The sequence below is a fragment of the Strix uralensis genome, chromosome 16 (assembly GCF_047716275.1).
Source record: "Strix uralensis isolate ZFMK-TIS-50842 chromosome 16, bStrUra1, whole genome shotgun sequence".
In the NCBI taxonomy this organism is placed as follows: domain Eukaryota; kingdom Metazoa; phylum Chordata; class Aves; order Strigiformes; family Strigidae; genus Strix; species Strix uralensis.
In genome coordinates, this window is record NC_133987.1 from 10159847 (window position 1) to 10186222 (window position 26376).

Consider the following 26376-nt stretch of genomic DNA (forward strand, 5'->3'; position numbering starts at 1 on the left):
CTGATCGCAGTTGTTTGCAATTCTCCTGTACGCTCATGGAAGACACTTTATGTGTTAAAACTTGCTGCAAGCCTTTGATATCTTTGACCTTTTTAAAAAAGTCTTTTAAATTTTGATATTCCCTAAGAAGACAGATGGTATTTTTTGATCGAATAGATAGAGATTTCATGTCTAAACACATTTCTTGGTTTCACTTTGTTGGACTAGTTAGCTGCTCTCTATATATTCTATGCTGCTCATAATCTTTTCTTGTAATTTGTTTTTTAATGATACTCTCAAAAAATTACAAGGAGTTAAATGTGCAGAAATTCCCCTGGAAAACATTATTAATGTCCTGCTAGCATCTCCCTTTGGATCCCAGATGTGGATATTCAGGTACATACAGTCCTACCTGCAACTACACTTCCAAGCCAAAAATTGCCCTTGATACCTTCTGATTGGAACAAATGTTTGACTTTAAGTGCCATGAGTAACCAGATACAGATCCTCTGGAAGTAGGTAGAGAGCTGTGAAAAAACTGCGAAGCTTGTCAAAAGCTTTGGCTCCAGAGAGGGTGAGAAAGAGCCCTCCAAGTACTGATGCTGAGCCCGGGACACGCTGGGTGCAGTGCATCTGTCTTGGTTGCAGTCTCATGAAACAACAGCTGAAATATCAGAACTGCTGCCCTATTTTCTTCTTCCATCACCTGAATAAGTCATCTGGAAACAGGGCAAATGATACATTTTCAACAAAATAAGGAAATCCCTCTGAGCAGTTCTCATTTACAGCACAATCATAAAAATCCTGGCAAAAAATCAAACCGTTTCCATATCAATTCAGTGCACAGCATTGCTAGCACGCGCAGCGTCAACAGTTAAATAGCTGGTGCAGGGGCAGAAGACAGAGGCTGCTGTGTTCTTGGTGCTGCAGCTCAGACAGAAGATGAAATCATGGTAGTTCAACATTTGGTGAAGACTTAACTACTGATTTTCTGGCTTTCTGTTCATGCTGAAATAAAACTTGTTTGTGCTTGAAAAAAATTCTGGTTGTTAGAATGTGTATGCGTGTGTTTGGCCCTAAGTATTTAACAAAACCTTCAAAACCAAGGGCTACAACTACCTACTTTTGCAGAGCTGTAGGAGAACACAGCTACAGTCTTTTCTTGGTAGTGAGATGGTCGCAGCACTGTATTTGTAAGGGCTTTTTTCTACTGAAATGGTCAGAGGATGATTTTGAATGTCTTATAAACAGCTGCATGCTACAGGGAAAAAACAACAGGCCATATTTTTGGCCTTGGCCATTTTGTTTATGCCTTTAGCAAGAGCCACTTCTTAACTTATTCAGTATTTAAAGGTGTTTTCTCTACATAATACAGACCCAGGACTCATGGACGTTTATTGGGCAGGTCGAAAGTATGTCTGTTTATTGTTGTGCTGCGAGCGGCTGCGTGGTGCTTAGTTGGGGTTAAACCATGACAGTTGTAGTTTCAGATTTTGGCTTGGATCAGGAACAAATTTTTCAAATTTTCAAAGTATTTTGGTATATTGATCCTTGTGACATTTTTGTGTTATTTTAGACACTGAGGATAAAGGTAATAGGAAAAATTTCCAAGCAGATTCTACACTTAGTCTGAATTAAATCAAAAGCCAGATTTCATACAGGGACCTTAAGCATTTAGTACTTTAGGAGATGATAATTTCCAGAAGGGTGGTTTTCTTTGGTGGTATTCTGAATGTCCTAGTTCTTGGCTGCCAGACTTGTAGGTTGAGAAACTTTGAGGCTGCCTGCTGATCTGTATCATCTGAGATCTGAGTCTATTTAATGCATATCAAATTGAGCATCCAAAAGCAGAAACACTCCAACTCATTAATCACTGTGAGAGATCTTGGCCTAACCATATCAATTAAGAACAACAGTTCCCTAGTAGAAAAAAACTACTAGTAGAAGAAAATCATGATGTGTTTCCAGTGACAGTCATGACATTATTGGTCACTTACATTTATTTATCAAAGATATGCCCTTGTCTCACTTTGGAGATGTAAATCATCATCACCATGACTTTGGGTACCTTGTGTGTCTGTGTGTTCATATGTATTTTAGACTCATGTTTGATGACATGTCCTTCAAAGGTCTCTTCAAAAATCCAAATCTTGCTCTAATAAGACTTTGCTGAAACACATTGTATATGGGGTGCTATAATATTGCACTAATATTCTGCTACACTGCTACAGTGTAAAACTGCTGTTGCTGCTAATAGACTTTGGGTTCATTACACCATCAGCTGAAAGTTTTAGTCTGTGAGTTTTAAAGAGGGTTTTTTTGATATAATTAAAAGGTGTAGAAACAAAATGTGAAACATTTTGGAGAAGGGTACAGTGCTATACATAATTTATTGGGCACTGTTTGTACAGTCAATTGTTAAGTTATAAATAAAATACAGCCTTAAAACAAAGATGAAAGGATGAAACTGTGGGTAGTTATTTCCTCTGTGTTTCTATTTAAAAAAAAAAAAAAGGTTTCCAAGTTTGTTCAAGCAGTCACATTTTGGTTTGGTTATTGATATTCACAGTGTTGTGCCTATTTTTGGATGTATCGCATTGAAGACTTTCTTCTCTGCCACGCAGAGTGCCTTTTCCTCCAGTAAATCTTCTGCAGGCTGCAGGACTGTTCTTAAAGCTTGGTGAGGTGCCCAGGCACAGCCAAGGGGAAACCACAGGGAGGCAAATGAGCCTCTGTCACACTGAATTTCCAGGTCCCAGAGCTACTGAAGAACAGCTTGACTTGCCTCATCGACATAAGGTCCCTCGGTGGCTGTTCCAGTTCGGCACCTACCATCGTTGTAGTTTCCTCCATCCCATCTGAACCTCAGCTCCCATTTCTTTTAGGTGGAGAACACCGAAGGTTGGCACAGGGACCAACTTCGCAGCCTGCACCAGATGGATGCTTTCTGCTATCAGAGAAGTCCCTTGAACTGGAGAAATGCTGAACCCATTCAAGATCATTAAAAATCAGTTTAGTGGATATAAGAATACAGTCCATACAGAATAATTTATTATATGTCTTTGCATTGGTACTCAGAATGAGGTGAGAAAGAGGTTTCTCCTTAGAGTCTCTGAGCAAGCTTTTTGTCTGTGGTGGAGGTATTTCCTGAATGTGAATAGGAATAGCACAGGGTGGGCCTGATGAAACAACAGGGGTAAAATATATAATTTTATTATAGGTCATGGGGTAAGCATCCCTTGCAGGTACAGCGGAGCAGTGGGAGGTGTCTGGTTTGAAATCTCCCAGTTCTCCTACAAGTGGTGCTGACGCAGAGCTACAATACTGAGCAAAAACATTCTGGCTGCTGAAGAGGAAAGACATGACCAATTTGAACTTAGGAGTGAAACATTTCCTAGACCTGAGCCTGAATAAATTCTGGAACAGTTGAACAGGAAATAAACTAATAATGGGATTTTACAATATGCGTTTCCCATATAAGGCATTGAAACGTAGCATGGGTTTGTTTGCTATCTTCTGGCTATTTTGATGAAAATTTTAGGTTTCTTCACTGTTCGTGCTTCATTACAATTGTGAGGACTTTGCTTCATTCCAGGCTGAAGTATTTCATCTCGCTGTTGTCATTGGTGGTCCCTGGATGGACCATTCCTAGACCAGGCCAGGGAAAAGACTAATTAACAATCCCTCCTTGCTGCCTTTTGTTTGTGTCGGGGAGCTATTTCCTTTAGCCCTTGAGACTGATGCATAGGAAGGGGAAGAGAGGTGGGGAGCGCCTGTCTCAGTGTGGTTCATGCTTCTGAAAATAAGTTCCCCAAAATCTGATGTGGGGAAAGGAAGCCCTGGCTCCACGGAGCCTGCTGTCTCCTTCAATAAACAAAAGGACTGGATTTGGGCAAGTTGCCCAAAGTGTTGGTGCAGGGTGCGTTTCCGTCCTTACTGCTCTGCCTGGCCTTTTAAGGATATGCGACAGTATGCTGGAGACCACAGTAAGGTGTGTAATTCAGCGATGATTAATAAGCACAAGGCTCTTCTGCAGCTTCGGTGTTTCTGTAGCATTGGTCACATTCCCTTCTCACGAGTAACTCAGATTTTCAGAGTTTGGCCTTTTCTGCACTGTGAGTGCAATCTCTTGCCAACCTTTATGCTACATTAATTTAGAGCCATCTACCTTTCCAAATGTGCTCTGTATTGTGGAACAGGTTTTGCTTGTAAATGCAAGGCCAGATGTTCAGAAGAGGAGAGCTCCTGTTTAGGCATCTAGCAGTTACTGGTGTGACACATACTGATCGCAGCTGAAATCTGAAATCTTTCTGCTTAGACAATAAAATAGGCTGGCTAGTTTGTGCTGTGCTATAAGAAGTGGCCTATATGCATATAATTCAGGAGTTCTTTCAAAATAGCATGCAGTGAATCACGGTCTCACTTAGTTTTAAACCACAGCTTGTGCCTAACTAGTTATTTTGATTTCTTGCCAAGCGGGGGCTCATTTTCCAATTACAACTAACATTTTCCTTTACTTTTTCTGCAAAATCTGTTAATGAAGGCTGAATGAAACAATGAAGGTAGGTCTACTGACTAGATAAGAAATGAATAAATTAATTAATAAATGTGTCTTTGTTTTTCCAGTGACATATTCGATGCCATGTTCCCTGTCACACACATTGCAGGAGAAACAGTCATACAACAGGGTAATTCTTCCTCTCATTTTTTCCCTTGCATGTTTGCTAAGATTGTACAATTCACATCTCTCCATTTGAGCTTTCACCCTCTCTGCTTAACGAGAAGAATAACCATATTCTGAAATCATCTAAGAGTGCAGCTACATCATAAGTTCATGGATGCAGGTCTTTTTGTATGTGTGCAGAGGTCTCCTACAAAACCACACTGGTAGATCTCCAGGGTTTCAAAGTGCTGCAGTTAAATGTAGATAAAGAGCACTTCAAATTAAAATGTTCATTCCTTAATTGAAGATAGTCAGGAAGTAAACCACAGCTCAGAATGCATAAGGGTGGCACAGGCTAGCTGAGAGTAATTAGAGATGGAAAATATTTTTATGGTTGTTGGGAATATTCAACACCTCATTGTGCTGTATCGTAGTTATCGCACTTGGCAACTTACCTGCGTGCCTGCAGCATGTTGTGGAGGACTTCATTACCCTCAGGCTATATTAAAGCCTCTTGTGTGTTTACACTGAATGAAGTGTTGAATCAGTCAAAAGAGAGAAATTAATGCAACTGAGAGATATTAATAGAAAGGAATCATAGCGATGGTTTGATTTATGAAGGCAAATAGGCAAGGATGTTTCAGAAAATGAATCTCTGTAAGTAATCTGGTGTACAAACCTGTGCAAATATGTACAGGATTAAATAGGGAGACAGGAAATTATTGAATAGTTTAGCAGACCTTCAGGAAACAATCACCTTTTGTATTTTGCTTCCAGGTGACGAAGGAGACAACTTCTATGTGATTGACCAAGGCGAGGTGGATGTAAGTACACTCTTACAGTATAATATTTATTTTGAAACTACATAATAAAATTGTATGCTTTGGCACACAGCTTGATCCAGCCATGTGCTGTGGTTCCCTCTCCTTTCTTCTTGAAATAGATTTCACAGGATTGGTCTCATTACTTTGCTTTTGTTGTGTTAAGTCATTTGTGCATAATTTTATAATTGGCATGTTTTACATCCTAGCTTATTTGTCCATTCCAAGCAGGAGAATATGGTATCAAAACCAAGCAGATGACATTATCTTTAGAACCCTAACCACACCTGGAGGTGTGCAGTCTTTGGCAGAGCAGGCCACCATGCTGGAATGCACCCGAGGGTTCAGATCAACCATAAGGAAAATATTTTCTTTAATCAGTTAGCTTAGCTCATGTGTTGGTTTTTTTTCCCCCAAATTGAGATACAGCCTCAGGCCGTGAGTTTCATCTTAGAAACCTTAATTTGCTTTTAAAATGAGGTCCAAATATACGAACAATGCAGCATATTAATAATGCAAGGATTATTATACGTTTAAAGTGATCTGTGAGACCACAAAATGTTTACAGGAGTATGCAGTGGTTTAATCAGCAAGTCTTTGAAAATGAGCTTCTTTCTGAACCTGACTTTCAAATCATAATATATTCACCCCTTATAATTTTTATTCTGTATGAAACTCACCCTTTTGCAGTTTTGCTACAAGTTCCTCATTTGACTGAATTTTCTACACACATCTGACACATCCACAGTCGTTGGATAGGGCAGGCTTGCTCATTAGCAACATTGCTCTTCAGATGCCCAGATGAGTTTTGTTTGGCATATTTAAAGAAGAAAGTGATTTATTTTAAATCTGGGCAGGAGACATACAGTTATTTTAGTGAAAGTTATTTTTTTTAGCAGTCTGTTTGTGTCAGGAGACCATCTAATTGGTATTGTTGGGAATTGAGAAACCTCACATGCTGCCTCTGTCTCTGGAAGTTGCTTCTCAGGAAATCCGTCTGACTCACTGTTCCTATCAGGCATACCTCTCAATAGCAAACATTGCCACATCCACAGGGCCAGAAAATAAAAGAGCAATATTTATAGAACAGCGCTAAAATTTAGTTTTAAAATAATTGGTTAGAGCCTGATACTGAGCTTAATGAGTTCACTGGCTTTGAATCAGACCCACAAACATACGCAAATGCACATATTGAAGTTACAGATTAATCCTCTTTAAAAATAATTTGTCCTCGCTCAAAACCTTTAGGAAAGCTTTCTTCAGCATTTGGCTCAGGGATAGTGGGAGACCGACATCAGAAAATAGTTTGCAAAACCCTTGCAATTAATTGCAAAAAAGCTAATCTTCCATATGCACATACTGCTCTTACAAAGCAGTGACAAAATGTGGAAAATAAATGTCCAGGGCCTACCGAGCTTTGTGTCTGCTTGTAAAACCATTGCACGAGGTGGTTTGTGCATTTTCTGTAGCTGGTGGTTGCCACTAACGGTGAAGGTGGCCATGGCTCTGCAAGGGCTTGTTTAGAGCACCAGTTGCTGTATTCTCTGTTGGGTAAGATGGCATCGTAGTTCCCTTCCCAGGTATATCCTGGCATCTACTCAGATGCACCTTTACTACACCATGTTAATTGTATATCAGAGGTTCTCCGTGTTTTTACAGAAATTTGAAATCCTTTCATAAATAATCTTGACCATGAATGGCCCAAGAAGAGACATGTGTCCAGATCGTTTTTCATTGATGGTTTCTTGACTTCATGAAAGTCTTTTGCAGAGTAATCTTATAGTTCCGAGAACAATTCAGAGACCTTTGAGGCTTCTGAGATAGGATTTGGGGTAAAATATGAAAAACTGCCACAGTGACTCAATGGCCTCAGTGCCACTGCATTGCAATTACATGTAGACTCTTAAGCTGTATAGATGTTTTTGAAAGTCTTATCCCAGACCCCTGATTTGACAAGCTAAGCACCAGTCCCCCTTTAAGCACGTGAGTAATTCTGTTGACTTTGGTGGGACTTACTGTTTTACTAAATGAAGAACCTGGTGCACAGCTTTGTTTTATGCTATTGGGAGTTGAAGGCAGAAGTTTTCTTTGAGTTCCGAGTAGTTATATATGATATAGGATATACATTTTTCCTGCCTTGTCTTTGAGACTTGGAACAGCAGACTTTCTAAGGAATGAATGAAATAACTATTTCTTTGAGTAGATTGCAACTTCAATTTCATGAGCGTTCTCAATCCCTACTCCCCTAATTGCCAAAATCAGCCTATAGCTGCTAGAACAGATCAAAATGGACAGATCCACAATAATGTCATCCTGACACTTCTCAGACACAAGTATGGACAGTTTTCTGACATGACCTGTGGGACAAATATATCTTTACAAGACTTAAGAGATGGGCTGAGCTTATTCCAGGGACAACCAAAGTTCCTGACCCTCTAAGTGTTGCAAAACTCTTCTGTAACCAACTCTCATGCTGTCCCACTTCAGCATCCCCCTTCCTTCATCCTGCTGTACCTTAGCACCACTGCTCTCCCCATGTCCTCAGCTAGGTGCTCTCTCCTTCCTAAGATTTTCCTGTATCTTCAGCCAAAACACACACTGTTTCTTTGCAAGATACTGTGGAAAGCACAAGAAACATGTGCTCATCCAGGAGCAAGTTGCAACTACACCCTGGTAGCTACAGAAGTTACCTATGTTAACTGCCTTTGCTGGGAAGCTGCAGGGAGATGAGCCCATTTTCCCCCCATAGGGTAAAGTCTCTACCAGGGCAGTTAGTGCGGAGTAACTTGCCCCTGTATGAGGCAGCAGCTCCCAGACCCCATGGGTGTGCACTATCACACCGTATATAGTGCTCCCCAGAAAAGAGTTCTCCACTTCCCGGGCAGCAGTGCTAAACTCCTTATTGTCTGAAGAAAATCCACACTGCTAGTAAGAGCTGCATTTCATTGAAGCCTTGCCAGATACTTTTTTGGCATGCTTCCACCCTTCTCCAGGAAAAAAAGCAACTTGGAGAGTAGACAGTTGACCCCGAGACTTAAAGCCTCAAGCCATTTTCTGCCTAGTTCAGCTGGTGTTGGCATATACATGGAGGCTTTTAACCCCTGACCAGGCTATCTGCCTTCAGCATTTCCCTGATCTGCTCAAAAGTGACAGGTATACCAGGGCTGGTGAACATCGTGACTGATAAACACTGAGGTTTTCCATACGCATGCAAAAATACGCAAAAAGGAGGTTGCAGTTGCCATCATAAAGTTCCCATCCCCCGGAAGAAAGTCATGGCAAACTGAAAAAAAAAATCTATCAACCAAGCAACCAAAACCAAATAGAAACCACCAAAAAGCCAGAATAGCAAAATCAGTGTGTGGTGTTTTGAGTTTAAAAACTGCAACATTTAAAAGTAATTTACTGTTAGAGTTTTGGCATAGGTACTCCAAAGAGTAAATAAGAGCATTCTAATATTTTCCCTTAAAAATAATCTGAGTCAAATTAGAAGTACAATAAAGTATTTTTAATATAACACTTTATCCTCAACTCTTACACTTTCTTAGGGTATAAACAAGCCTTGTTTATCTGTACATTTCCTTCTTGGCATTACTATGGACAGCCAAAGAAGACTCAATATTGTTTCATTGGCAAGCACACTCAACATGGACTGTGGGCCAAGCGAGAAGGACATATTTTTAATATGTAAAATAAAGGTTTTTAGAAATCAGGAAAGGGTAGGCCTTGGGCAACTTGGGGTTTTCCTCTCTTATACTGTATACTACAAACCAGGTATACTTTGACCAAAACTGTCATTGGATGGGAAAAGACATTATAGCATTATCGGTTGCAGTCTTCCTACTTAGAACTTTGTGGTTGAAGAGAATTGTTAAGTCATGACCCAGCCCTGCAGGTGGATAAAGTTTATAGTAGGTAGATGATGGCATGAGGTTTGAAGTCTTAGAGGTCAATTGTCTACTGGAAGCTTTTCTGCTCAGACAAATATGAACGTATGCCAAAAAGTATCTGGGAGAGCCTAAATTATAGTTTCCAGTAAAGATGTTGAAAGTACCTGCTAAAGTATGTGTCTTGCAAAAATCTCTAATCCATATTTCTAAATATAAAAACGACTTCCTGTTTATTATTTTAATCTTATAACCTCACATTTTTTACTTTAAAAAGCACCGTCAACTACCCTTTTAAAACAGATGTGGTTTTTTTTAGACTCAACAACTTCCTATTCTATTTAATGTCGCAGCAACTTTCCCTACAGTCATTCTCAGGTTTTCTTCTTGTAAAACAACAGCAGCCAAACTATAGTATGGTGAAAATCAAAATGAAAACTTTTCAGTATTTTTTCTGCAATAGGTTCTGTATTTACTGTATAAATCCATATGTGGAGCTATACATGAATATTGTGGACAATAGGTAAGATTATCTTTTGATTGTAGGTCCAATCTTCTTGAAGCCCTTATTCATATATACAAACTCTCTAATTTGTATATACAAAGATGAAAATTACACGGTGGTTTATGTGAGAATACTGTTGGATTTTAAAACTAGTTGTGGTTAGATTCCATAGCTTGCTTTTGATTTGAATTCTTCCATCATTAATGATCTTTCTAATTTCAGAAGGATGCTTTTAGAAACTTGAAACAGAACATTTTAAAGTTTGGAGTTTTTCAGCTTGAATTTTTAAGTATTCTCAAGGTGGTCTCCAAGTTCATATATTTATATTTAAGAAAAGTGAATTCATACTGCAAATAAAGCACTGGCTTTATTTGAGAAAACTACCCACATATAAATACCCTTCATGTCTAAGGCTTGCTTATTTTTTCCAAGAATAAATAAACCTCATCTTCATTTTTGGATAACAAATATTAAGGCTTGACAAGGCACAAAGCATATATTATTACAAACAGATCCACGGAAGGGGATTTAACATCTAAAAGTTGTAATGCCTGGAACAAATAAGATCACAAAGTGGCATAAAAAAAAATGCTAAAAGTTAACTTGAAATTCACAATGCAAAATTCAGGTAACGGTAAATTCACTCTAATGAAGCTCAGAGATAGATGTTCATATCCTGCCTTCAAAGTAAAATGGCTGTATTACTGGTTGTGGTGAGGATGCTTTCTGCTTCTCTAGACAACACGAAGATGAGTGAGGCTAAGATGCTTTCCTATTGCATTGAGCATTGTGTGACTTCATTGCATTTTCTCTCACAATTAGTGCCTATGTACATCACAGCCCGTGAAGGAAGGAACTGCTGATGTTCACAAGAGATTTTTCCCATTTGCTTCCTAAAAAATAAATAAATGAACCAAGTTGTGTGATTTTTCAAGCCTGCAAAAATTGCAGTGCTGATATTACATGATGGAAAACAATAGAAACCTAAAGTACTTTTGATCTGTGGAAGGTCGTGGTCCTGATGGCTTGGTCATATTTGGGCACCTGCAATTCTACATTCCTCGTCAGCTGCATGAAAGAAGAAGGTTCCAGCTATTACGAAGCTGTGACTGGCAGGTCAAGCAACAATGAGGAATAAATCACTGTATACTCACCACTTTGGCAAGAGTTCACAAATGCCTAAAACTACCTGAGCCAAAACCTCAGCCCAGCAATTTTTAGGATAAAGAAGGAGATCATCTGAGCTGCTGCCATATAACATTGGCTTTCATAAGCTGTTCTGAGCCTAAAATAGCTTTACTTCCCACACCTTACGAACAGAGCTACTTTCCTTTCTACTTTTTAAAAGATCTGTTTCAAAGGGGTTCATAGTGGAGCTGAATGCTCTGTTAAGGTGCAGAATGGCTTTGTAATGTGCCATCAATGCACTTTAGCTTCATCATGAAGACAGAAGTTGATTGTTCACTTAGGTCTTTGCAGAGAATGAATTGCAGTGGTTTTCCTCCTAGAAAACAATAATTATTCTCAAGCTGTTTTCTCTTTTGGGGATTGATATTGGAAATGTCATTTTTATTGGGGGAGTGAATGCTAGGCCCAAAGACTGTCAGATCGGTGATTTGGTTTCACCTCAGAGTACTTTAAACCCGACACTCTTAGGGTGGAGGAATGGCTGTTTGCATAAACTGTTTAGAGGTGAGATGTCAAACATGTTTTGGGGAGTCTTGTCAAGTAAGACAGCAAAATTAAAGAAGTTTTAGAGCAGTTTAGTAGTAGCCTCTTTATAACAACCATGCAACGGTAAATGTCCATCCTTCACTTGCTCCACCTTGAATTTTACCAGGGTAATTCCCCTCTCTGGGCTGCAGTCATATCATGTATTCTGCTTTAACAAGAAACGTAACCATATTGCTTAAAAAAATACGTGTTGGAATGAGTTTATTTCCCACCTGTAATGCAGACCTTTCTGCAATAACCAAACCTGTGCTTTTCAACAGAAGAGCATATAGAAACACATGTATTTTGGGTGTGCTGAAAAAGAGTCAAGGATGCAATGTCAGTTGACATTCAGGATGTGGTCCAAAATTCAATGGAATTATTAGATTTTCCCCATCATTTCTCAGTCTTTTTACTGAGGACTTGAATTCCTGTACTGTAGGAAACCCTGAGTCCCTCTGGTGAAATCCCCACGGTAAGGGGGTATCCCTACATTCAGATATTCATCTGAACAATTCTTAATGGATTGAGTTTAAAAATTTTCGTACATTCTCATTATGTTACAAGCCTTTCAGAATCCTGTTTATTCATCCATTTCTCCCACGTGTCTCACAAAAAAAGATCCAGGAGCCACAGTATTACCTGCTTGTTTCACCAGGAAGTGTTTGGGTTTGCCTGGCTTTTTTAAAACTTCTTTTTTTGCTTTCATTTTTTTCATCATGAGGAGAATCAAAAGTAGATTCAATGTTCTGTGAGATTTTCTTTCTGTGGTGAGTGTAAAAGTTTGAAAGGAAATGCTGTTGTTATTCTCTTCTGTGATATTCTCCTATGTGACATTCATTCTGTCCTGGCAAAGAAATGAAGCTATGGCTTTTGTGGCTTGAGCTCTTTCTTGGCAGTCTGCTACCACCTGCCTGTTTGGGATTATTTTTACCCTTTATTTCAGCCCCTTGATCCTCAGATGCTCCAGGAACACCAAGAGCCACAACATTGCCTGGAGTTCAGCAGTGATGCTAATATTGCTGCTTTTCAGCTGAATTGCTCTTGATAGCTGAACTTCTCTGTGGCCTCATCCATCTTCTACTGAACCAGCATTTCACTGACCTCAGTAGGAGCTGGATCAGACCTTAATTGAATATTGGGAAGATAAATTGGGATTGATTCCAGCTGTAGTTTGTAATAAGACTTTTCATCATAAAATGAAGATAGAAGTAAAATTAATACTGACAATTTGTTGAATTTTGACCCCAGTTCATTTATTTTGGTCACCAGCTTTTCTCATGCCCAGCTTGAACACAGCTCTAATTCATATATTTTTTAAAAACTGCTAGTCTGTGACTCAGTAATTGGTAATAGGTTATAGTCTTTTCCTTTGACATAGTTTTCTGCTTAAGATGAGAATACCTGCATATTTTCTTCATATTATTTTTCTTCACAAAGCTTCCGAACAAATGAAATTAATTCTGGTTGATTTCTGCCGTTATTGGTCTGTAACAGATTGGGATATATTCTGCACTGGGTAAATGCACACAGCCTTTCCTACCCTGTAAACTCACAGACACATTAACAGAATGAAAAGGGTTTATTGTGTAGGTTTATAGCAGCAAGCCTACAAGCAAGCTGCAGAATACACAATCCATACCAGTCTTTGAATACACTATTATGTCTCATGAGCTGTATTGTCCATGAATGGTGAGGAAAATGCAGCCCAGCAGAAAGCACCTGCATGAGTCTCACTTTCTCCAGTGAAGGTTTTACATAGCACTCAAGTGTAGGAATTCTTCCCAAATTAGATGTCATCCAGGAAAAATACTGTGATAGTGGTATCGATCCATACTGTGTTTCAAGAGGATATGTTATCTAAATAGGCTGTGGGTCAAACACTGCTTCGTAAGTTCTGTAGAGCCGTAAAGACGAAGGGTAATTCTGCATATAGCTTCTCAAGACCAGAGCACTTAGTAGTCTTCACTAAGGAAGAAGGAGATCTCAGTAGTTATGTTTAAATGGTTGTTGGAGGCACTAGGCTTAGGGAATAAAAAAAATGTTCCTTTTCGATAGATGTTTCCCTGTTTTGACTGTTTTTCATTTCATGGCCATGGTGCTTTTCAGCAAACCTCATTACACATATCAACAAATCTCCTTCCTTTCAAGTTTGACAGTGTTAATAAAAAGCCAAAGTTGTGACAGTTCTGCTTGTTGACTGTCTGAGCCTTGAACACAGGAGGGAAAACATGATGCCAGTTAACCATGGGAGCTGAAAACTTGGGGGAGTAAATGCAATCATTGTACTGAAGCAAGACGAGTTGAAATTCTGTCCACAAAGCAGGTTGCTGCCCTCTTTGGGGACCAACTGCAGAAACTGTTATGCTCTTGTTTTCCTTCTGTGTCCCCAGCATTGACGATTAGAAAGGAAATTACTAATAGCTTTTTAGGTAACTGGCAGTAGGAGGAGAACTGCAACTAAGCCCCCAAACTGGTTTTGCTTCTTATTTTGTCTTGTGCTGTGGTAGGTTTATGTCAATGGGGAATGGGTCACCAGTATCGGAGAAGGAGGCAGCTTCGGGGAACTGGCGTTGATCTATGGAACACCCCGGGCCGCCACTGTCAAGGCCAAGACAGATCTCAAGCTCTGGGGCATCGACAGAGACAGCTACAGACGCATTTTAATGGTAAGTTTACGGAGAAAGGCTTGTTTATGGAGTTGATATTTTTTACTTTTTTCTGTGTCACCAGCACTTCTGTGTTCAGAGTACGCTGATGATAGAAGGCTGCGCAGTCTGTGTTTCTACAGAAAAGAGAGAGGACATGACAATAACATTGAGTAACTAAATTAAGTGAACTGAAGGGAAAGGGGACAAGATTCAGCAGAAAGACGCTGAGTCAGGAATGCAATTGAATAACATTATGCATAACTATTATACATGAATGAAAACCTCAGGAGGCCTCCGTTACCCACTGAAGCTATGCAAATCCTCTCCTTATCATGAACCTCAAAATGTCTTTCAGGACTACTCCTTGCCTATGAAGTCTTTGTCTGAACTTGTATTATGCTCTTTAAAGCAGGCAATACAAGGTAAAGCCAGCTCCGTTAAAAAAAGTCTCAGTTGGACTGTGCCCTCCATCTTCATTAGCCACCCCACAGCCACATGTATCATAGGATGGTAGCTGCAGAGCCCCTGCTAATGATTCATTGCTCTGCTCCTTTCAAACTCCCTCATCTCTGCTGCAAAGCTCAGCAGACCTTCTGGGCACCTGGGGTGTGTGCTAGCTTATGAATTTGCTGTTGGTTCTTGAGTGGTGAGTTTATAATGGGAACTTTGACAGATAATTAACTTTAGCAATGTCATAACTTTTTTTTATGAGTTTGTTTCCGATGTCCATGTGCATATCTTCCTTCTCCATAAAATATTCCTTTCTTTTTGATAATTAACAGACATAACTCTTTGTAAAGCTTCTTTCTCAATAGGACTTGTCTCTGAAAGCTGCATTGTTTCATTCTGATCTGAAAGAAATCACACTATGCTCTCAGAATAATAAAGGAGTGTGCATTTTGAGAGCTTCTATATTTCCAGTGAATGTCATGGATAACAAAAATTAGCAAAAGAATTGAGTAGATTTTACATGTTGATTAGTTCTTAAGCAACAGACTGTAAAAGTGATCTTTATTTATACTGTGTGATGACTGTTGGATGTCTGTGTGAAGCATTGCTGGTTTTCACTCTGTATTTCATGGGCTGAGTTCTTTATCACATAAACGAACATCACAATGACATCTAGGAGAGTACATCTGATGGAAATTTACTCTATCCCTAAATATTCAGCCTGATCACTCCAAGACAAAATAAGAGGAATAATGATGAGAAGTGTACCCTCTTATCTCTTGTGGATAAGCAGGATGAATAGTTTTTGAATGCTTTCCAGTGCGGGGAAGCAGGCAGTAGTAACTGAGACCTTTCTGCAAAGTATTTCTAAAACAGAGCAGGAGAATTTCCCAACAGATTTAAGAGGCACACTCAACTTATTTGTCCCATGTCCTACGTGGATGCAGTGGAGAGGTGCCTGGGATAACCTGCAGGCTGCAAGGAAGAATACAAGGTATAAAAGAGAAGGAATGTAGGAGGGAAATAAATGGAGGAGGACAAGCCACGTATTCCTTGGCTTTTTAAGCACAGCTTTTTACAACTGCCTATAACCTTGCTACTAAAGAATTGAAGGGACAGATTCACGGGCCTCATAGCCTAGAGGTAATTTCAGTTTTAGCATTGATAAAGATAGTGGTACCTAACATCATCCAACCCTGTGAGCTTTCAGGTTTGGTCATGTGTCTGATAGGAGCCTTCAGAAGATGAATATTTGATGCAGAGACAGGTTTTTACTAAAAGGGTTTAAAGTCCCAAGTGAAAAAGACTGTGCTTTTAATGCTAGCTTTAGCCATACATACAACTTGAATACTACAGATATACTTCTTTGTGATTCTGGTATAGTGCTAGGTACTTTTCAAATTAATTTACATGTTCTCTGAACCAGTGACCACCATACCTTACCTAGGAAGCTCGGTTTCTGCAGTTGATGAGACCTTTAACTTCACATGGTGGTGTTTTCTCTCCCTCTCTCTCTTCTTGCTTTTTTTACAATTGGGCCGTTAAAACTTGGTGGTCTGTTGCATTACATTAGCTACCCAGACAGTGTAAATGTAGTATTCCCAGTACTTAGATAGGAAATATTTCAGGTAGCGTGGTGATTTCATTGCTGCAGGTGTAGAAGATGTTCAGTTTTAAGTGCTGTCCACGGTGAATGCAATTTACCCATCCAGACTACATGAATTCTGTCATAATTTCATTTATTTGTAGGTGCAGTGTGGATAATTTCTTTGCTGTAGGTGAAATGAGACACCTGTCTTTGTGTATTCATGTGAGGGCAGGTTACAGTGGCTCTCTGCACATTTCCCCAAGCCTAAGAATTAATTACATCATGTTTCAGTGGCTACATTTCATACTTAAATCTGACTGAACCATTACGTGGCTCCTTTTGCTGTACTCAGTTTCAAGATGTAGTAGTAGCTGCCTTTCAAGTCCCAGAAACGTGGTTTCCTGCCATTTAGCCTCTAACCTTATGTTTCTAGAAAGCTGCTGGATATTTTGGATGTAGAAATGCTTCTGCCTTTAAATAAGAGGTAGTAATGTTTAAAATATCTTCTGAAATATATTATTTAAGATGGTTTTAAAACTTGAGAGTGAGCAGGTTTTTTCTTTTTTATTTTCTGTTTGCAAATACTTTTCTCCAAGGGATCAATGACCTTTTTCTCCCAAAGATATGTTTTTTTCTGTAGTCAGATAAAGCCCCTCCATAACCCGAGGTAGTTGTTTCTTTTGTCTGCATTCCTTCCCGGCCATGACCAGCCCCATGTTTTCTCAGTCTAGTGTTGAAATTTTATTCAAGTTGTAAATATTTATTTGCAAGTCATGCCTTCAGATCCACACTTGCCAAAAAGATTTTATCCTATCATGAGACACTTGACCCTCTACCTCATTTCTCCTTGCAGGCTCTGTTTTGGTTCTTTGCTTTGCATTTAGTAATTTCTAGTTTTTATTTCTGCTTAGTGCCATTTTCCCCACTTACGTGTCTCATTGATCCTGACTGGTTTATGGTATGAATGAAATGCATCTCAGGAGGTTCAGGAGTTTGGGTTTTCCTTTTTCTGGATGGACAAAGGCTGATGCAAAAAGTTCCTGCTGGCATTTAGTTATGCTTGTCATCCATTTATTATTTAGTCTGTCCCAAAGGAAGTTTGTTAAAACAGATATATTTCTTTATATTTCACTGTCTCAGCTTAGGTACCCTGATGGCTTGAAGGTCACATTCAAGTTTGTTTTAGCAGCTGTGATGATTGTAAATGTTGGGATAGTTCTTTTTGTCAGGATTTGCAGTGAAATTGCTTGGCTTTCACTGCAGTTCTTGACAAAGTATTATACCATGAAATTCATTGTACTAGACGGATTACAAAAAACCACTTCAACATGTTCCCCTCTCAGTACACTCACAAATTATCTGTCCATCTGGGTGTTCCATTTATCTCATAAAATTATCTGTGCTGAGTTGCATACTTTTCACTCTATTGCAAATTTTTTTATTATACGTTCTCTGTGTGTGCACACGCAGGCACACACACACACATATTTTTGTAAATATTCTGTATTTATTTACTTACATTCTTCTGGGAGAGATGCAAAGGAATGTTTTTGCCATAGGTTTCTCATGTAATTCAGTTGCTGAAATGTTGCTGCTCTCTTCTTTGCAATTGGGATTCAAGAGCATCATGGAGTGGGGAACATCCCAGGGTAGTACAATATTTGTATTCTAAATATAGCAAATACCACAAATACCAGAGAAGCAAATGTCTGTATCCCAACATCAGATTGATCCCCCAGACAATTTAGTTCCCAGACTGAGGAAATCTGAAGTATTAATTTCTTGTACTTTCTTCTTTAAAAAGTCTTGATTCAGGATAATTTAACTATCCTCTAGTTCCCATGGTCCAAGATACCTGGCTCTGAGAGCAGAGCTGCATGGGGTACCATACTTTTTGCCTATTTGGCAAACTTTGCTTGCAGAAAGTGAGTTGTAATATTGGGATGCAAGTCATGACAAATCAAGGTTAGTCAGTTCCTAATGTTATGCCTCATTTTATTTATGCTATTTTGGCTTTGTTTTACCATCTTTTCACAGCTTTGAATCTGTGAACAAGTTCTTTAACAAGTGCCTTTTTCTACTCAGAGAAAAGGAAGTCAGAAGGACTTCGTGTTGCCATAAAATGTAGGTTGCATGGTGGCCAAAACATAAAGCAGAGCCGAAGTCTGCAGTCCATTCGATGTCTGTGCACTATAGCACCGGGATCTTGCAGGCTATTTTGTTTTCATGGCCAGTATGCACAGTGACTCTTTTTTTCATGCTCCTGTAAGAATGTACACCCAAAGCATCATTCAATATTAGGTTTATGCAGGGATTAAACAGGGTGGGAGCAGTCCAGAAGGCCATTCCGGCACCTCCTGCCAGATATTTATTTTTATTTGAAACCTGAGCCATACTTTGCCTTTTGGTAGCCATTTGTTTGGCTTCTTACTGAAGGTGGGGATTTCTAGGAAGGACCTGATCAACCTCACCTGAAACAATGAAGCAAGAAAGAACACATGAAGAGTGCTGGAGGGACAAAGCAAAGAGGTGAACTGGAGGTGTGGGAAGAAAAAGTGCAAGAAAACAGGGAAAGTGAAGAAGGGGCAGTTGGAAAAGACATGCAACAGTCCTATTCAACAAGACCTGTTATAATCTCTGGGGCATCCATTTTTCTGAGCCTGTGTATTGCTTAAGCATAGCCTAGGGCTTGCTACATTTTTAAGTGGTCCTAAAACCGGCTTTGAGCTCTTTTCTGGGTGGATTTGGCAAATGCAAGCGATGTCATTTCTCCTTGGGACTGTTTCAGGGAGGAGCACTGCAGCTTTGAATATTAATGAGTCTTTGTAGTTAGTGGGAACCACTGTCTTTAAGAAGATGAGCTTGTGCATGACAGCTCAGAACCAGGAAGAAAGTGAACAAAGGAAAGGGGGGAGAGGGAGAAGCAGTGACTATTGAAATAAGATATTAATAGGTTAGAAAAAGCAGAATTAATAAAGACTTTTTAAAACATGCCATCAAGAACCCTGCCAGTGCAGAATTATTCATGTACATTTACTATTGTTTTTATCTGGCTCAAGCAGGAAGATTTCTACTGCTTCCCTTGGGAAACTTTTCTGCGAGAGAATAATTCCTACATTGGGATATTGATCTTAAATTAGATTTTCTTAATTTTCTCCTATTACTTTGAGTTATGTCAAGTTATGCTGTACTAAATTGCCCTCTCTTTCTGTCATATATCTGTAGATGATTATCACTGTCTACTTAAAACCCTTGCAACAATGCATGCTAGCTATGAGCATGAAGTACCTATGATCCCAGCGTTGAGCTAACATATACAGGCTGAATTTGTTTTGCTGCTTCTTTATCGGCTTCTCCCCAAGTGTTTTAGCATTTCTCCAGGCTTGGTTTGGTTTGGGAGCACTTTTCTGGAGAAGAGGTACTGAGACAGAGTGTAGCACGCCAGGCACCGTCACATCTGAGCCATGGAGATGGAGCCTCTAAACTTCATTCCTGGATGATGTCTTTGAGTATACTGACCAAAATAGCTTGGCTGTATTCTTGTTGCAGTCTGATATTGCAAACCAGGTCTCACCTACTGTCTATAAATCTCTTTCAGCTTTACAACTTTCCAGTCTTCTTCCGTTCGTCAAACATATGTGCTTTGGATTTTTTTTCCTTGCATTTCTTAGCTGTATTTTCCGAACAGAAGCTCATTCTATTATTTTCTACTTCCATTTCTAATGTCTCCAGGTCCTTTCTTGTTATTTTCCTGTTCTGGCAAGCTTTCATAGTATCTTCTAGTCTGCAGATATCGTTACTGTCTGATTTGTGGCTGCTTTAGAAGATCCATGAAAATGTTGTATAAGAACAGAATTAGCACATGTCCTAGGGAGCACACAGGTTGACGCTTCTGTGGAAATTACTTGAAGGTAGGAGAAGAGTTTATGATGGTGTTCATACCCGTGGCCTCAACAATTTGAGTAAAGCAACTAGACCAAATAAAACAAGTATAAAAAGGACATCAGGAGTCAGAGGTGACATTATACCTCTGGGAGGGGATGAGAGGGGAATATTAGGCTAATCAAGGAAGATGGGAAGTAGGCATGTTCTCTCTCTATTTCATGGGGAGAAGAAGATGATTAATACCAGTGGAAATAAGCACATGCTTTGGTTGTTTGTAAGATTTCTACTGCTGGGTTGTTTTCAGCTTATATTAGTGTTCTCAAAATCTCTTCTCACTCTGCTTGTGAAAGCTTGAGCGGGAAAACACACTCAAGTGAAAACAATATGTATGATGGTGAGCTAAGCTTTTCCTTTCTGGAAGAGAAATTGGAATTTGGTTGTGCTGACTGGGATCCAGCCTCATGTGCTCTGAAAATTAAGAGAAAGCTTCTGTGCCTGCCTGGGCACCCTTAGGTGAAGCTGTGCTGTTGGGTGGCTCATGCCACCCTTGAGGTTGTTGTTTGTCTCCTCCAGGAGAGATGGAGGGTTGGATGGAGCCACCCTGCAGGTTGAGTCATAAGCCATCAGTTGGGTCATCTTGGGTTTCAGTGCACATGCTGGGAAATAGGAGTCCTAAGCCTCAACTACTAGCTCTTCCCTAGACCCTTGTTCTCCTTTACCTTTGTGGTATCATTCTGAGACATGGGATATTTAAGACAGTGTAGCTATGTGTTAAGTGGAGTCCCACTGAGGTTCTGCATACCATCACAATACAAAAAATTATAGCAACACATTTAATTAATTCTTTCCACTTCAGTTTTGCTTTTGCACTTGTCTTCACGGTGGGTTCTGTACTGCTGTGCTGGCTTAGTTTAGCCAAGACATAACACACCCGTTTTCCTGTAGGAAGTGATGGGCTCTTGTTCTCCGGGCCGGGTGAGATGCTTGCAATTCTTACCTTCCTGAGTCTTGTCTGCATCTCTAAATACTCGAAGCTGTGGTCAGGTGTCACTTATGGCTACTGATTACTGCTTCTTAAAATTCATCTGTGTCCGCAAGTCATTTAAAAAGCATTTTCCACATCTGTCCCTGGGTGCCCCAGCCCATCAAACTAAACCACCAATCTGGTTTTCCACAGCTGTCAATTTTGCTGGTCTCGTTTCCACTCGATTGCAGGGAGGAAAGCAACAACTGTGCAGTGTCCAGTTTTCCATTCTTTGTCTCGCAGGGAGCTGTCAGGGTCTGGCGTGGTTTGCAGAGCCTCCTCTGTTTGAAGTTCTTTTTTTTTTTTCTTTCTGGCACTTCAAATGCTCTCGGGGGCCCCCGAGGTTGAGAACCAGGTTTGTCAGACAGAGAGGTCAGACAAGGGTTACCGATGCTATCGCTGAGAGGCGAACTGTCATCACCAGACTCGGAAATTATGAACGGGGTGTGGAGGGGGAGACCTTGGTAGCTGGTGCTGCTGCTGATCCAGAGATACCTGGGAAGAGTGGCATCTCCTGATGGTGCTGCCACTGTTTTGGAGCAGGGGTGGCTCCAGGAGAGGGGAGCAAATGGGGGCTGTCACCAGAGGAGACCGCTCAGCAGCTTCTGCTGGTGCTGCGGTCAGAAGCTGGAGCCAAAGCCTGTTGGTGTTGGTGGAAGGATTCACGATGCTTTGGTGGTTGCTGGATCAAGCCTGACCTGCGCAGTGCATGTAGGAAAAGGGATGATTAATTCTTAGTTATATTATTGGTCTTGAGTACAGCAGCCTTTCTCATTTTCATACCTAAAGCACTTCTGAATGCTTTCACAGTGGAGGGCAAAATGTTTCTTTTCCTTTTCCTTTCTCTATCCCCATTTTCTGCCTCTGCTTCCAGCACTTACCAGTGCTCACTTGGAGAAGGAGGAATGGAGAAGTAGTGGCTTTTTCTATAGCAAACACTGACATTTGCTTCTGTCTTCTCTGCCCAGCCTATGAATAAATGCCATCTTTATTTCCCTTTCTTCAGAAGAGGAATGTATCGTCTTTGTGCTGTACTCCTGCCTAGTAGATTTAACTAGCAAGCACCAGGCAGCCTTCAACATCCTCAGGGAATCTACCCAGGCAGAAACGATGTGGGCTGTTGTATAACAGTGTGGAATGAACTACATGGTACCAAGGAAGACCCTGGAGTTCCTCTTTGGCACCTGGGAAGTCTTTTCAAGTCATTTGTGTCACCGCAGAAGGAGTTAAGGATGAATTAATTATTTTTGTATTGGTAAAACTGCATTGTATTTATTCATACCTGAATCTCCTTCAGAAATGCGTGCTGGAATGACTACTTACGGTTTCTGTTTATGGTGATCAGACACTATGTAAGCAGAAGATTTCTCAGTAATTTATCACACAATAAAAGCTTAGTAGAGTGAGAATGACTGTGCTGGTGGCTGCACATACATTGATGGATTATCTCCTCCAAAACGTTTAAATCTTGTTAAAATAATAATATGAATAGGTTGCTTAGCAGTAACAGTACATACAACACTATATAGAATATAAACCAGGCTTACAGATAAACACTCTTGTCATTAAAGAGGTTTTAGCCTAAAAGGATGGGACCCATGAGGGGGACATTTTAAGTTTTATCCTACTTCGTAATTGTAAATTCCCTTCTAGCAGGGCCTCATTGGTAACAAGATATATATTGAATTAGCTAAACAGTTAATTGATGAAGCTCTGGCTTTAAAATGAGTGCCTGTAAATAATGGATACAAGTCATCCATGGTGTCCAGTAACACCAGCGAAGTCAGTGAAATTACACCAGGATTGAATTCGATTCCTTCTGTCTTTGCTTATCAGCAATACAACTTGTCCAGACATTTTATGGGGAAACATTTGCCTTGGGCTGTTTATACTGGCTATGCTTAAGATTTGGAAGGGGAGGGAAAAAAAAAGAGCAGCTGTAGGAAGAAATCACAAAAATACTTTGTGTAATGTTCTACCTCCTTTTTCTCTCTCCTTTAATAACAGGGCAGCACACTGCGAAAGCGGAAGATGTATGAAGAATTCCTGAGCAAGGTCTCCATTTTGGGTCAGTTGCCCTTTGGACTTGCCTGTTAGTTCCTCTCTTATACGTGTTGGCAGGATGAATTTTGGTCTTTGATGGCACGATGAAAGCAATGGTGGTCAAACAGAAGGTCTCATGGTTTCATCATTTCCGAAGGAATGAAAGTGTATAGGGCCCTTTTTAGGACTTGTTTTTCTCATTTTTTAATATGCACTGAACATGTGTGTGAAGGACAAATCTTTCCTTAAATATGGGAGCAGGCATGCACTGGTAACCTTTCAGTAGCTGCTGTTGTGATAAAGATCATATGGATAGAGGAGAAAGCAGTGCAGAGATATGAATTTTTCATAAAGTCTAGTTACATCCTTCCAGGTGACAGGTGAGAAGCTTTTTCCTGCAAGAATACTGTATTTATGTGCACTAAACAAACTAACCTTACAAATCAAAACGGACTGATTTCTTTTCTTCTGTGTATTTTACAGCCCCTGTCTCACATTCTTAAAACATCTGTTTAGCTTCTTGTCCTTGGATTTTGTTTCCCTTTGATTAATGTGATAGCCACGAAATTTGGACATGTTCTTGATGGCCTTCAGTAGGAAAAACAACAAACCCATAATGCCTGACCAATCAATCACCATTAGGAGAACAAAAGCTTCTAATAAGGAGGACAGTGTTACACAGTACAATGAAATGTTGATTCTGTAGGAGAAACATCATGTTTCTGCTGGGGCTATTTTGAAAAAAACAGTTCAGGATTAATTTGCTATATAATTAAAGTATTTATATTTCTACTTAAACAATTTCCATTTCTTGGTATGGTATTCATCCACCGTTCTTGCTTAGGTACCTGAAATATGAGAGTATCTTAGTGAAAATATACTTGAACTTCTGAGAGGTGCTATCCATGAGATTTTCAATTACATTTGCATGCTCAGAGTAAGGCCAAGTATGTTGCTCACTTATTAATGAAGTTTTCATCATTTAAATGTCTTCTTTTATGCTTAACTTAAATCTTCCTAAATTAAGAGCACAAATTATACCAAATTACAATGACTATTTAAAGAAAAAAGGATCTCTGCACCTGCACTAATGAGGAGCAATTACAACAATGAGACATCTCAAAACAATTTCAGAGTAGAAAGGTTATTCAAAGATGTGCTTCCTTAAACATGCGGTTTGCAATGTAATTATATCCTAGTTTGTAGTATGGCTTTTGAATCCCAGTAAAAAAAGAGGAATTACTTCAAGATTTGAACCTTTTTTAAGTATGGAAAAGCTGGACAAAATAACGCATCATTTTAGGAACATGGAGAATTAGGTGAAGTGTGTAAGGATCTATTTCACATGTCTAAAAAGTAGATGACACCTGGGAAACAGAAAGGTATTTCAGAAATCTCAACACAGCACTGAGAAGTCAACTTCTCTTCATGCCTTAATGTGGTCAGAACTTGGTGATTTCTTGGTGGAAAAACCTCTACCTGCTTCTTACATATATTTTTGCAAAGCCTGTCTAGTGTCTGTAACTAGCCATATAATTGTAAGAGTCATATTTTTTAAAAAAAGTAAAGATTTTTTAGATTATCGGTAGCTGCTTATAACGTATCAAACAAGATATGAGAAAACTAATTGTTTTAAATCTTTCTTCTGGAGTTTAATTAAATATAAAGCCATGAATTGATACATACAATTTAGAAATTGCAAAAAATTGCTTATGGTCTACTTTATTTGAAGCTTGACTTTAACTCTGCAACTAAAACTTCAGGAGTTTTATTGTGTACAATATTGTATATAATGTTCAGTTGGCAAGAATCATTAACCAATGTATTTGTAGTGGTACAATTCTCTTAGACAAGAGAGAGACGCTTCGTGACTGGAGCTAGAATTAGCTTTGAATTTTTCATAAAGCCAACTGAAGAAGAAGTTTCAAGAGACTCTTTCTTTTCATTGTTAATTACCGAGTTCTCTTTTTTAAAAAAATGAAAAAGCCTACTCTACTCGGTATGAAAGAGTTTTATGCTTATTTTTAGTCAAACAGAGCACTTTTTGAATGTTACATTGACAATATGGAATTGGTCTTTGATATTAATGCTTCTGCAGCAAAGGTCACAAATACACCAGGAAAGTGCATTAGTGATTATAGGTGGGGAAAATATTAGAAATAGTCATTTCCCAAACAGCAACAGAAAGTGGCATAAAAACATGAAGATGTTTGTGTGTCAGGCCACTCAAAACTTACCTTTGCTGGATTGATCACTTTGATCTGGTTTTGTTACCAGACTCAGTGTGCACTTTTGAGCTCAAGCAAAAGGCTTTTTAAGTTTTAAAGAACTCTTTCACCCTCACACAATACTTCTAAGCAATATTTTGAACAAAATGGGGAAAGTCTGAGAGAACAGCCCAGAGCTAATCCTGGTATCAGAAGCCATGTCTTGACTTATATTAGTTCAATAATTCGTAGTAAGTAAGAATCAGCAGAGCTCTAGTACATGAATTTTAGCCCAGATTTTTGAGGCAGTGAAAGTTATATCATTGTATTATCTGTTTCTTTTAATAACTTTTAAACCTGTCACTTCTTTCAGTCAAATCTGATAACAAAGTACAGAAGTTCAAGTACAATTCATTGTCGTGAATTCTCATGCAAATAGGTAGAGGGGAGAGACACAGGTTGGTACCCCTCCTCTCCCCGAGGGCAGTATAGGTGAAATCCATCCCTTAGCAAAGGCAGGAGGAGGAAGGCAGTGGGACAGTGAGAAGCCCAGGTGCAGGCTGTCCTTTGCCACGTGGGTATCACCAGGGCTTTGTGGCAGCTGCAGGTGGGTGATAAGGACACCAAGCCCCAGGGAGCAGGCTGTATTAGCTCCATCACTCATAAAACAGACCGGTCATTTTTTCTTATTGAAGTTTACTTTGAAGTTTTATAACTTTTCTGTCTTAAGTGGGCGAATGGAAAGAAAAACACTTTGTAAACCATCCTGCTGGCAAATGAAACAGAGGTGCCACTTCAGACATCCATACTGAGCCTCTGGTCTTGCTGCCACCCAGGCTACCAGGGTCTTGCTGTTGGCTTCAGTGGTGCGTGGTCTCACCCGTGGGGGCAGAGTCATCTCTGAGATCGACACTTTTGCATCGCTTATCTGGCAGGCCATCAGTAACCAGCTGAGAGCAA

At 39.6% G+C, this 26376-nt stretch overlaps 1 protein-coding gene across 2 annotated transcripts in view; it reads left to right on the forward strand.

Moving 5' to 3' along the window:
* The window catches only part of PRKAR1B (protein kinase cAMP-dependent type I regulatory subunit beta), a 100976-nt gene that overhangs the window by 53412 nt on the left and 21188 nt on the right, over nt 1–26376 (forward strand). For both annotated transcript variants that reach the window (XM_074886576.1, XM_074886577.1), the window contains exons 5-8: nt 4606–4667; nt 5420–5466; nt 14079–14237; nt 23174–23234. In XM_074886576.1, the coding sequence (XP_074742677.1) occupies nt 4606–4667; nt 5420–5466; nt 14079–14237; nt 23174–23234 (329 nt within the window). The remainder of the gene's footprint in view (nt 1–4605; nt 4668–5419; nt 5467–14078; nt 14238–23173; nt 23235–26376) is intronic.